The following is a 13,359-nucleotide window of genomic DNA, read 5'->3' on the forward strand; positions in this document are numbered from 1 at the left end:
CGACGAGATCGACCAGTTCCTCGATCTGACGCTAGGGGCGCTGTCTGCGCACGTCAAAGGTAACTCCAGAACGACGTGCCTATGGAAATGTAACACTAGTTTGTGAAGTTCTTATTGTCATTTTATGAAATACATCGAGGTGCTGTTTGACTTCCCGCAGTCGATGCGCCAAAAACCCCAGATCATCATAAAATCATGATGAAATCCATGTACAGTTACTCACCGCAGCTGCCTGCGTATCTTTGCGCCGTGTTTCTTGTGACCCATCCGTCTGCAGCACCTGCCCGGACCTCCCGCCCGCGTTACGCAGCGTCCCGCCCAGACCCCGTCTAACTCCGCCGCGCTGTCGCCAGATGACGCGGTGCAGATGGTGGAGGCGGTGCTGGCAGGCGCGGACGTGCAGCGCGCGCTGCCGCTGCGCCAGCTGCAGAGCTCGCTGCTGCTCATCACAGGCCGTGTTCTTCAAGCTGGGCCGGCGGCTGGCGCCCAGCCTGCCGCGCCTGCTGCGCCTCATGCTGTGCGCCGCCGCGCACGTGGCCGGCCTGCTGGCGCAGCAGGAGCGGCTGCCCGCCTGGCACGTGCGCACGCTGAAGAAGGTGAGCGGAGGCGGCCCCGCCCGGCCGTCGGGGGATCGAGCTGGCGTCGGGAGAGGTCGCGTGGCGTGCGAGGTTTCTCGCCGGGGAAAGCGGGCGAAGCGGACGCGCTCGATCGTGCCCGGTGTCTCGGCTCCCCGCACTTGACGAAAGCCAGGTTATGTTTGCTGCCGGAATTAGCGACGAGTGGCACGACGTGACTCCGCCCGCACCGTCTGCACGACAACGCTGCAGACCGCTGGTCCAGCACTAAAGGACCAGTCTGGACGTGCAGCACGGCTGCTGGCCGAGCCACGTTGACCCTACGCCGCTGTGGTGTCCCGTAATGGCGGACCCTCGCGCGCTTGCAGATCCGCGTCATGGTGCTCTCCTGTCTGGGCGACATGTTCGAGCGGTTCGACGCGCACCAGTGGACGGCCCGGGAGACGGACGCCGTCTTCCTGGCCTCGGTCTGGCCGTCGCTGCCGCGCCTCACGCAGCAGTCCACCACGGCGCCCACCTGGCCTGCTCAAGCTCTTCCTCGTCTGGGCGGGCAACGCCAGGTACGGGAGCTGCAGGCGAGACGCGAGGCAGGGCGAGGCGAGGCGAGGCGAGGCGAGTGCGGTCGGATTGCTGTAACAGATGATGGTTGACGCAGTTTCTAACGCATTCCGCGCGAATGCGCTCAATTGCTGACGCTGACAGACCCTGCGGTATGCGGAGACCGCGATGCATGGAAAAGCTCAGTTTTCCGCGCGTGAGTGCTTGTTCAGGCGAGGCGGCACCACAGGTAACCACGAGGCGGCACCACCGGCACCACCGGTAACGGTGGACAACTTACAGCGTGGCTCAGCGGCAGGTAGACCCCCACGTTTGCTGGGGGCCCACGTGTGCTCCGTCTCAGCGCCAGCGCGTCCATCCCCGAAGCACTCCGCTAAAGCAGAGACGGGCACATCCCTGCTGCCTGTTCCGTCCCGCCGACCACACCGTCACCGCCCGCGCCATTCCCGTCGCCGGCTGACGCCCGGCGCCGCCGCAGGTACTACCCTCTACTGGCCAAGGAGTCGGCGGACGGGGCGCGACTGTCGCCGGCCGGCTGCATGCTGGCGCTGCTGACGGTGCGCGGCTGCCACGTGTCCGTGCTGCGGGCCGTGGTGCGCGCCGCCGAGCAGCTGCTGACGCCGCCGCGGCCCGCCGCCGACCCGGCCGACGCGCCGCCGCCGCCGCTGCAGGTCACCGGCGTGCCGGAGGTGGACGAGCTGGGCACAGGTCAGTGGGGCATGGGCACGGTGCGGGAGGCGAGGAGATCAGGAGTGAGCTCGCCTCTCACGTGGGGCGGGATATGCCGGCGTTTTACTTCGTCGTCGCTCAACTTGTTGAATTCATGAATGATGGTGAGTAAACGATGAGTGGGTTTGATTGTCATGTTACGAGTTTAAAATTGTCATGTTGATTAAACGACCTTCATTATACGGGAGGGTACTGGTGAAACGGCGTTGTGATGGTAAATAACGATGAAATTGACGGCCAATATAATCATTGTTATATAATCGTGATTTCGCAATGTAATCGTTATAATCGTATCGTTCAATGCAGCTCAATATGACCGTCATTATTATCGTTCTTTATCTTAGATCCGTGTAACCAGTACTTCCTGTTATATTAAAGGTTGTTAACTCAAAATAGTATTTTCAACTCAAAATACCGAAAAACCAAGAGTAGAAGCATTTGTTTCCATTAGCAAGTGTTTTTCATGTGTTTGATCGTTGTTTGGATAATACTGTCTGCTCACCGGGCACATGTTAACATTGACTCGCTGCCACCACTTGACTGGTGCCGCCCGGCCGCCGCTGCCTGTGCCGTTCCATTCCTCACGCCGGTCGTGCCGTGTCGCCAGTGACGGGCGCAACGATCATCTCGCGCCACGTGGAGCCGCTGCTCACGTACCTGCGCGGCCGGCTGGAGACGGCCGGCGCCGGCCGACTGACAGCCGCTGAGTTGGCCGTGCTCGCCGCCGTCTGCCGGCTGGAGGCGGCGCCAGCGCGGCAGCACGCCGCCGCGCTGGCCGCCCTGCTGCTGCCCGTGCTGGCCGCCGCCCGGCCGCCGCCCGAGCTGCGCCAGCGCCAGCTGCTGGGCACGCTGCGTCACCTGCTGACGGCGGCGGAGCAGCCGGCACAGTTCGTCAGGTCAGCGGACGCGGGCAGGAAAGCGCCTGATGTGTTCCCTGTAGCCGCCTGTTGGTGCTGCTGGAGATTTCCTGTGAACTCCTTCAGCTGTCCCCTGAACTAGCCATACCATAGGCATTCCGTAGGACTGGTTTATTCATCATCCTTTTTTCTTTATTGTCGTCACTCGTATTCGTTTGCTTGTTTGTGTTTGTCGGCGGTAGAAAGCTAAGCCAGTGACGTGGGATGCCGTATCGCTTGCTCCGTGTTTAGCTGTGTCCTGCGCTCACCATCTAACCTGGCTGTCCGCCCCGCCGGCCATCCGCGCGCCTCGCCGTCCGCCTCCCTCGGAGACCGTGTTCTGACGCGCCGCTGCCGCCAGACCTCTCTCGGCGCTCTTCTCGCACCTGCCGAGCCGCGAGAGCCACCTGGCGGCAGGCCGGCTGCCTGCACGCCATCGGCGAGCGCGACCCGGCCGTCCGGCCGCACGCCGCCATCGTGGACGAGCTGAACGCGATGGCGGCGCGCCAGGTGGACGAGCCCGACTTCGACCGCCGGCTGGTGGTGTACGGCCAGGTGAACGAGCGGCTGCGCCACGCCGAGCGGCTCGAGGACGACCTGCTGCGGCTGGTGGTGCACAACTGCCTCTGGTCCGTCGAGCACGTGAGTGCGGGCGCCGACGACGGGGCCGCCGCGATGAGTCTGACTCGCAGCGAAGCGGATCGCTTGAATGATTGGGAGACTGCTCCTTGGGGCTACTGTCGAGAGGTGTCCGCCGTTTTTGACGCGTGTCATAACAGTTACGCCACGTGTCATGTGCGTTCACAAAACTTATAGCGTTTTGGGGTGCATGCGTTTGTGTTCACCTTACAGTGTTTCGGCATGGCCTGTGTTTGCGTCAGCAGTATGTTGGCGTCATTGCGTTGCGTACCTAAGTCTCTTGCTTCGATTTGGTTCTTGTTTACGCCGGTAGTGTTACGATCTCGGCTGTCGTCTCCTGGGAGCCAGCAGTGCCCGGGCGCTAGTTTTAACCCAACAGTGATTGAATACCAGCAGTCGGTCTGCTGTCCTGACTGTCCGTGTCTGCTGCGGTCTTTTATTAACACCGCTCTCTCGCCCTCTGGCCGGCAGGAGTCGGACCTGGCACTGCGGGACAGCTCCACCTTCTGCCTGCAGGAGGTGGCGCGCACGGTCGGCCGCCTCTTCACCGCCGGCCCGTCGGCGGCCGCCTCGTTCCTCTCCTCGTGCCTGCTGCCGGCACTGCGTCTGCGCCTGCGCAGTCGCTCGGACGAGCTCCGGCACGAGACGGTGGCCGTGCTGCAGGTGGCCGTGCTCGCCTGCGGGCCGCACGTGCCGAAGCTGGCCGAGCTGGCGCAGCTCGGCGACCCGGCTGATGCCGAGCGCGACTTCTTCGAGAACATCCGCCACATCCAGGTGCACCGGCGCACGCGTGCGCTCAAAAGGTGGGTGACCGACGGATGGGGTGGCGGTCCCATACGGTGGGTGACCGGCCGATGGGGTGGCGGTCCCATACGGTGGCTGACCGGCGGATGGGGTGGCGGTCCCATACGGTGGGTGACCGGCCGATGGGGTGGCGGTCCCATGCGGTGGGTGAATGGTGGATGGGGTGGTGGTCTCATACGGTGGGTGACCGGCAGATGGGATGGCGGTCCCATACGGTGGGTAGGTGGTTGGTGCAAGCTGACTCCCTGAAACCTTTCCTCTGACGGTGTTGACGTGTCTTTGGTGCTGGCCAGCTGTTGTGGCTGAGCTGTATCCGCTGACAACGTGGTGCCGTCTGCTACATCGTGCTGGCGCCTTTGCCAGTAACCGAGTGTGAGTTTGCCACGTTTTGGGACGCCTGCAGTAGCAGCTGCTGATCTGGCTGTATCGGTGCCATCTCACCGTATGGCACGTGCCGCTCGTCGTTCGTTACCGCGTCGGTCGACATGGATGTCATTCCCACCGGCGCCGGCGTCTGAGCGCCGGTCGCCGTCACCCCGTCACCGCCTACGCCTCCCGGCCGCCAGGGTGGTGGAGGGCCTGGCGGACGGATCGCTGGTCATCCGCGCCGACGTCATCACCAACTACGTGCTGCCGCTGGCCAACGTCTACCTGTTCAACGACAAGTACGCCAAGTACACGGCGCTCACCGACGCGGCTGTCAGGGTGAGGCACCGGCCGCCGGCGGGCGTGAGGGCGCGGGCTGAGAGGCAGTGGGGCTGCAGGCGCCAGTGTTTGAGGTGGGAGGGATCAAAGTAATATGTGCTCCGATCTAGAGTGTGGGGTTGGTAGTGCTGCGTTGACGAGTCAGTGCGGTTCGTGGGGATTCCGCTGCAGCTAAGTCAACCTCTGGCCACGCTTCGTGCCGTCGCGATGGTGACGTGGAGTCGCTCTGTCGGTTTCTCCGCTCCCGTCGCTCGTTTCCCGGCTGCGCCTTTTCATGCCGGCTCTTCGCCGCATCTCTCCCCTCCCCCGACCCCCTGACCCTCTGCCTCCCGGCAGCTGATCGGCCTGGTAGCCTGCCGCATGTCGTGGCACCAGTATCAGACGTTCCTACGCCACTATCTGGCGCTGCTGCCCACCTGCCCGCGCCAGCGCGACGCCGTCAAGGTGCTGGTGGCCGTGCTGGACGCCTTCCACTTCGACCTGTCGCTGGTGACGCCCGACGTCACCATGAGCATCATCAGCGCAGCGCGCTCCGACCAGCGCGGCTGGCGCACGCAGCAGGCGGCCGGCGCGCCGGCCGACGCCGCCGGGGATGGGGCGAAGAAGGACGGCAGCGCCGCGACGGGAGAGGCGGCCGGTGAGGAGAAGACGGCCGCTGGTGGGGATGACGCCGCCGCGGCGGGGAAGGAGACCGCTGTGGCGGAGGAGACGGCCGGGGCGGAGGAGGTCGCCGAAGAGCCGGTGGAGCCGGCAGCTGATCGAGCTGCCGGAGGAGGAGCCGGAGCCGGAGCCGAAGCAGCAGCAGTCGGCGGCGCCGGGGGCGGCGGCCGGCCGATCCGCCGAGCTCATCTGCCGCACACTGATCCGCGTCACGCTGCCGAGCCTGCACGCCGGCCTGGTGCGCCGCGCGCGCGGCGACGAGCAGCACGCGCTCAACCGCACCCTGCAGCCGGACGAGGAGCGCGCCCAGCGCCTGCCGCTGGCGCTGGCCATGATCAAGCTGCTGCAGAAGCTGCCGCCCGGCATACTGGAGGCCAACGTCGCCAGGTGGGTCGCGGCGGAGCGTCGGAGACGGCGGCCGCCGACTGGGCCGGTGAGCAGGGTACTGGGGATGAGCAGGGTACTGGGGGTGGCCCGGGCTGACTACGGCCGCCGACTGGGCTGGTGAGCAGGGTACTGGGGGTGGCCCGGGCTGACTACGGCCGCCGACTGGGCCGGTGAGCAGGGTACTGGGGGTGGCCCGGGCTGACTACGGCCGCCGACTGGGCTGGTGAGCAGGGTACTGGGGGTGGCCCGGGCTGACTACGGCCGCCGACTGGCTGGTGAGCAGGGTACTGGGGGTGCCCGGGCTGACTACGGCCGCCGACTGGGCGTTGAGCAGGGTACTAGGGGGTGGGGCCCGGGCTGACTACGACCAGCCGACTGGGCTGGTGAGCAGGGTAACTGGGGGTTGGCCCGGGCTGACTACGACTGGCCGCACGCCGGGGCTGGTGAGCAGGGTAACTGGGGGTGCCCGGGCTGACTACGGCCGCCGACGGGGGCCGGTGAGCAGGGTACTGGGGGTGGCCCGGGCTGACTAGACGCCCGCCTGGGCTGGGTGAGCAGGATACTTGGGGGTGGTTCGGGCTGACTACGACCGCCGCCTGGGCTGGTGAGCAGGATACTGGGGGTGGTTCGGGCTGACTACGACCGCCGCCTGGGCTGGTGAGCAGGGTACTGGGGGTGGCCCGGGCTGACTACGGCCGCCGACTGGGGACCACTTTTGTCAGATTTGTGATGCCTTCGTTGAGTTCCATGCGCTGCCCGGGCTTCCGCCCTTATCCGAATCACGCAATATAAGATCATTTCGTAGTGATATGTGATGAAGGGACTGTTGACTGGTCGTGGAGTAACCGGTATACATGCATGTGGCTCGGGGATGGGCTGATACTTGCTCGGTGACCGCAGTCGCCTGCCGTCGCATGTCTCCGATCAGGGTGTCTGCAGTGTCTAAGTGCGGCCCGGGCTGGACTGACCACCCGCCCCTGACCTTCTTCCCTTTGCGGCAGCGTGCTGGTGCGCGTGTGCGAGCTGCTGCGCTCGCGCACGCCGAAGCGTGCGCGAGGCGGCGCGCGACACGCTGCTGCGCTGCCTGCGCGCGCTGGGCGCCGCCCACCTGCCGCTGGCGCTGGCCGAGCTGCGCGCCGCCTCGGGCCGCGGCTACCAGCTGCACGTGCTGGTGTTCACCACGCACGCTCTGCTGCGCGGCCTGGCCGACCTTGCTGCGGCCCGGCGACCTGGACGCCTGCGTCGCCGGCGTGGTCGAGGTGAGCCCGGGTGGCGGCTACGCGGCTGAGGACGACGGGCGGTTACGGTGGTGGGGTGTCGTTAGCGCGCTGTGCTGCGTGTTGGCACCGGGTTGGCGCCTTGTGCCGACCCCCTGAGGTAGATACTTTTTGGCCATGCTGTCAGTTGAGCACTGTGCTGTGCGTCGTGCAGACAGCCTCGAAACAATGCATAATTTAGCCAGGCTGAATTGAGTGGTTGGTAAGCTAGTTCAGTTGGTTTAATTATAGGGGCAACTCGATGGATGAACTGAGGGGAACAAAAATGTCTGGAGTGTGTTCCGTACCCGCACGGAAATCTGGTGTGAGCGAACATCCGCAAATTCGGCGTACTGTGACAGCATCGTTGCCGACTTTCCACCGACGCCAGACACCGCTGACGCCGTTGTCCGCCCGCCAGACGTGTCACATGGAGCTATTCGGGATGACGGCCGAGGAGAAAGAGGTGCAGAAGATCACCTCCAAGACGGCCGAGGCCAAGGGCGTCAAGAGCTACAAGATGATGCACATCCTGGCCAAGTTCATCACCGAGTCGGCCCTGTTCAGCCTCATCCGACCGCTGCAGGAGGTGGGCGGCGAGTGGGGCGACGCACATCAGCGGACGTTGGCGCGCCGCTCCACGTTCAGCGTCGAAATCACGTGAATGATAGCGTTCTCCTGTCTGGCGCCGCCGGCCAGCAATGTCCTTGGTTGGCCGGTATTCATACGCTCCCTCCTGAAGCCCCCGGGTGTCTTCAGTGTGGGACGCGCCCAGTATCACCCACTACCGTTTGACCGTCTATGCGGAGTCCTCTGACTCAGTGGAAGGGACGTGACATCACGCTGCGGTGGAAGCGTTGCTGACGCCGGCTGATTGGCGGGCGGTACCTGGGTAGTAAAATGACGCCATGGTTACCGACTAGTTTGGGGGATTTACCAACAGCTGGAGATGTCATGTCTTTTGCTCAGCGGAAGCTCTCCTCCTCAATCTCACCTGAACCCAAGACACAGACTTCCAGGCTAATAATGACAATAGTTTCACGCGTCGAGACGTAACTGTGACATCAGCCCTGACACCCCTCCTCTCCGGCAGTGGGCGCTAACCTCGCGCTCGGCCAAGTCCACGACCAAAGTGGCCGAGTGTCTGCGTCACGTGTGCAGCGGCTTGGTGGAGAACGGCGAGCTGGCGACGCCGGCGCTGCTCGTGCTCGGCCACGGGCTGATCTCGGAGAGTCTGCCGGCGCCGGGCGCGACGGCGCAGGCGCGGCAGACGCGCCGCCCGCTGCCCGCCTGGCTGCGGCGGCCCGACCCGCTGCTGGTGCCGCCGCCGCCCGGCCGCAGCGGCGCCCCCGCCAAGGTCAGTCCCGGGGCCGGCATGCGCCGAGCTGTCGGCGGAGGAGGGACCCGGGCAGACGCAGGGGGAGGGGAGGATGGGATGAGGCGTCACTTAGCTGGCTGGTGTGATGCCCAGTCGCAATAAAGTAGAATGTGGCGTGGGTGTAAATATCTGTACGTTGGTTGTTCCCGTATGGTGTCTGAAAGCCTCAACAAATTAGCGCTCTCACTCGTGGTCCAAACAAAGAAAAGAAAAACGAGCTGACTCTCAGGCACTTTTATCGTTTTTTTATCGTTGGGAACTTAGGTGCTTTTATCGTAGGTACTTTTATGGTCGTTTACTGGGAGCAGCTCGGCACAATTTGCGAGGCACTGACGCCAGCCGGCGGCGGTGTGGCCGGATCTGACGGTCCCCGGTGCTGACAACAGCGCGCACCGCAGGTTACGGCTTCAGTCAACGCCCACCTGCTGGTCGACTTCGGCCTCCAGCTGCTGGCCTGCCTGCTTCGCAAGGACCGTGTGTCGCCGCAGGAGCACCAGCACCTGGCCATGCTGGACCCTTTCCTGCCGCTGCTGGTCAAGTGTCTGGACGACCCTAACGTACAGGTGAGCGCCGAAGTTGACGCCGACGAGGCGGGAAAGCCGTCCGGGCTGAGAGGCATCGGGCCATGACGCTGACGAGGCGGGGAAGCCGTCCGGGCTGAGCGGCATCGGGCCATGACGCTGACGAGGCGGGAAAGCCGTCCGGGCTGAGCGGCACCGGGCCATGACGCCAACGAGGCGGGGAAGCCGTCCGGGCTGAGCGGCATCGGGCCATGACGCTGACGAGGCGGGGAAGCCGTCCGGGCTGAGCGGCACTGTGCCATGACGCCAACGAGGCGGGGAAGCCGTCCGGGCTGAGCGGCACCGGGCCATGACGCCAACGAGGCGGGGAAGCCGTCCGGGCTGAGCAGGCATCGGGCCAGAGCCGGGGTGACTGCGGATCGCGCAGAGAAGGCGGCCGGTGACGACTGGCGCACGACCGATGGCTGGGTGTCTGCAGAGGCTTGTGTGAGGCGCGGGAGGCGGGCAGACGTGGTGGTCCTGACGCTGCCGTCCCGGCCGCCGCAGCTGGTGACGGTGTGTCTACGCTGCTGGACGCACCTGCTGACGTACCCGCTGCCGTCGCTGCCGTCCCACCTGGCGGCCGTCAGTGGCGCCATCTTCAGCCTGCTGCACAAGTACGCCGTCCCCGGACTGGGCCGAGGCGACAACTTCGATATGGTGGCCGTCGCCTTCAAGGTGAGCTCTCGCCTTGTCGCTTCTGGTTCGGCGCGTGTTGCGATAGCAGCAGCTGGCAGGCTTTGTCACCGCTGCAGACACGTGTCAGTGCTCACCTCAACAGTGTCTGACCAGCGACGGTCCATGCACGCGGACGCAGCAGAACTGACGCATAATCCGACGCGCAATACAGCAGGTAATATGCGCGTATCTGCGTTGCGCCCAATTAAAACACCTTGTCCAGGTGGCGCGTGAAAAAGCGAAGGCCGGCGTGAACTTGACTGGCGTTTTTTGATAGCCTCGCGACTCATTGTCACGGTCGGCTGTCAAAGATCTGTACACTCGGCAGCGTGTTTGGATGCGGGCTTCTCTTACAACGCCACATGTATGCCTACGGGTGTTGAGCAGCCGCCGTTATTTTAGCAAGACCACACCCCTGGACGTCTGCCGATGCCACGACGCCTCCGCCGCTCTGCCCGAGCCGCGACTGCTCACCTTCGCCGTTCTTCTTCAGGCGGTAGCCGTGCTGGTGCGGGACGTGCGCTCACACACCCTGACCGAGGACCAGCTGCGCGTGCTGCTGACGTACGCTGAGCAGGACCTGCTGGACGCCGGCCGCCAAGGCACCGCCTTCCAGCTGCTGCGCGCCGTGCTCAGCCGTCGGCTGCACGCACCCGAGCTGGCGCAGCTGGTGCGCCGGCTGGAGCAGCTGGCCGTGACGGCCGAGGGCGTGCAGCAGCGCGCGCAGGCCCGCTCTGTGCTCATGCAGTACATGCTGGACTACCCGCTGGGCGAGAAGATCAAGCGGCACGTCATGTTCTTCCTGCAGCAGCTGGGCTATGAGCACGAGCCGGGCCGGCTCGCCGCGCTCGAGATGTGCGAGGACATCTGCCGACAGTTCCCGCAGGTAGGGTGACATGAGCACCGGTCGGCAGCTCCTAGGGGTAGTTGAACATCTATCGGCGGTTCCCCCGGGTGACATCTTTTGGCAGTTTTCCAGGCATAGTGGCATCATCCCCGAGCCATTGCTCTGTGTGACCTGGTCTGTCTCGCCTTTTTAAAATTGTCTGCTGACCTGCCTCTCCCGTGCTCAAGAGTCTGCTGAGCTCTCTGGGCCCGCTGCTGCTGCTGTACCTGTCTGCTGACCCTCCTCTTCCCCGCTTCAGGGTCTGCTTGAGCTCTCTGGGCCCTCTGCGCTGTTGTACCTGTTTACTGACCCGCCTCTCCCCCGCTCAGGGTCTGCTTGAGCTCTCTGGACCCGCTGCTGCTGCTGTACCTGTCTGCTAACCCGCCTCTCCCCCGCTCCAGGGTCTGCTGAGCTCCCTGGGCCCGCTGCTGCTGCTGTACCTGTCGGCGCGCCTGGTGTCGGAGCCGGCGCCGGCCTGCCGTCGCCAGGTGGCTGCGGCGCTGGCCGGCCTGCTGCGGCGGGTCTCCTCCGACACCCGCCGCCAGCTGCTCGACATGACGCTCACCTGGCTGCGCGGCGAGGACTCCGCCAAGAAGGTAAAGAGGCAGGGGTGGGCCTTCGGACGCATGGCGCCGCGAACTTGGCCGGGCTCTGGCGTCTCATGGACGCCCGATGGCGGCGTTCTGTATACTCGACTAATGCGCTCAGCTCGTCTTGCTCGGTTGGGAAAGACAGTCCTTTCGGCACAGAGTGACCTGCGCAGTTGAAACCACCTGGCGGCCAGCATTTAATATACGTGGCTTGTGCTTGTCACTGGCCGATCGATTGCACTCATTTCGCGGGACGCAACGTAAGGCCAGCAATTAAAGCGCCCGTAACGTCCGATAATCAATCAGTCTGATACGGACCGTCGGCCCAGCTGTGTCACACTTCCTGAAGGTCCGCTCTACAGCTGCCGCGCGCCGACCGATCGATGTGTCGAGCCGTTGCGTGCCGGTCCGCGTCGGGGCTGGATGTGCCGCACCGCCGCGACGGGACGGCGCCGGGGCTGGATGTGCCGCACCACCGCGACGGCACGGCGCCGGGGCTGGATGTGCCGTAATGCCGGTCCGACTGTGCTGCCTTGAGCCCCGTCTGATCCCGGACGGTGTTTTGGAAGACGCTGTTTACGGCCAGACGATGCGAGATGCAGACTGGGCAGGCAGTGTCCGACCCGTGCATTGTGTCCAAAATGGTTGCCGAGTGTGTGTGTGGGGTGGGGGGGGGGGGGGAGAGTTCGCAAGGCAATGCTTGTGCAGGACGTGTTTGGGGGTTAACTTTTGGGTTGAGTCCTGGATTAGAAGGAAAAATGCGCGTAATCAAAGCGTAGAAATGAAAATATATGGCTTAGGAGGCTCTTCGATGTCGAATCACACATTTCAAATTTGTACAAAGGCCACAGCTTATGATAAAGCCATATCTCTCAAATCGTGCTAGCAGTCCTCAAATCGATACCATGTGGTTTGTGACCTTGAAGGGAGGCGAAATCTGAGCGGAGAGCAGCAGCGAGCGATTGTTCTTGGCTGGGCAGATTCGGCCCCAGGTCGTCTGCTTCACTGAACCGCGCAGATCCGGCCGCAGGTGGTCTGCTACACTGGACTGGGCAGATCCGGCCGCAGATGGTCTGCTACACTGTACCGGGCAGATCCGGCCGCAGGTGGTCTGCTACACTGGACGTGTTCGGTTGTGTGCCGCGCAGGTGGAGCAGGGCCGCATGGCCGCCCAGCTGGTGGGCCTGTTCATCTCCGACCCGGCCGTCAGCGTGCCGGCCTCGGACGTCGACCTGATCCTGCCGCAGATCTGCAGCAGGATGAACCCCGACACGAACGACTTCTTCGGCAGCTCGCCGCAGGTGGGTGGTCTGACGACACCTGTCGCATTCTGTGTGTTGCTGGCAGCGGACGTGCATGCTGTCGCCGCAGCTGTCTGCGGGGCGCCGTCTCACGTTGCCAGTCGCAGTGTAAGTGCCAGGTGCTAAGATGCGAATTCGCCGTTAATATTTCGTCGTTTGAAGCTTTTTTACTCTTATGTCACATTGTAAATCTGGCGATGCCGTGGAACTGGCGAAGGAATGCGCATGTAGCACATCCACGCTGCGTTCTTTTTTGTCCGTCCTTGGGGTGATTTGCCATGTTTGCTGAGAGCCAACCAGTCACCGTCGAGTCACGGTGAGTATGACATGCCTGGGGTCGCTTGACCCTGACCTTGGTTACGGCACGGGATGCGAGCGGCCAGGCGTCTCCGCGTCAAAATAAGAGACGGGGAAAGTCATGCGGTTTACTTTGTTCTGTTGTGTGTCAAGGGAAGGCTCCAAGTGGGAAAAAACCGCCGTGCTGTAAAAAACAACAACGGTGGGGACAGATTGAAGGGATAACTTTGTTTCACTAGTTCTTGTCCCGTCAGGGTTTCGTCGCTGGTGAAGAGTTTCCGCGTGCGCGTGGTCGGAAATCCCGATAACAATATGACTCTTAACTCTAGAAAGACCCCCCCCCCCCTTATTTCCGTGTGGTCGCCACCGCCTGAGCCGTGACGGGGAGTCGGTCCTGCAGCAGACTGAGCTGAGCAGCCGGCCACCGGAGCAGCACAGCGACCACCTGCTGTACCAGCTG

General features: G+C 63.9%; 1 protein-coding gene across 1 annotated transcript; it reads left to right on the forward strand.

The window, feature by feature from the left end:
• Positions 1-1,672: 1,672 nt before the first annotated feature.
• On the forward strand, positions 1,673-6,614 carry LOC119108287 (small subunit processome component 20 homolog). Its single transcript, XM_037231863.1, has 9 exons — positions 1,673-1,726; positions 1,805-1,841; positions 2,470-2,588; positions 3,176-3,400; positions 3,869-4,200; positions 4,768-4,906; positions 5,243-5,463; positions 5,789-5,953; positions 6,566-6,614. The coding sequence occupies exons 1-9, from the start codon at positions 1,673-1,675 to the stop codon at positions 6,612-6,614; spliced, it is 1,341 nt and encodes a 446-aa protein (XP_037087758.1).
• The last annotated feature ends 6,745 nt before the right edge of the window (positions 6,615-13,359 follow it).

The sequence above is a fragment of the Pollicipes pollicipes genome, unplaced genomic scaffold, assembly GCF_011947565.3.
Source record: "Pollicipes pollicipes isolate AB1234 unplaced genomic scaffold, Ppol_2.1 Scaffold_6686;HRSCAF=7923_pilon_pilon_pilon, whole genome shotgun sequence".
NCBI lineage: Eukaryota > Metazoa > Arthropoda > Thecostraca > Pollicipedomorpha > Pollicipedidae > Pollicipes > Pollicipes pollicipes.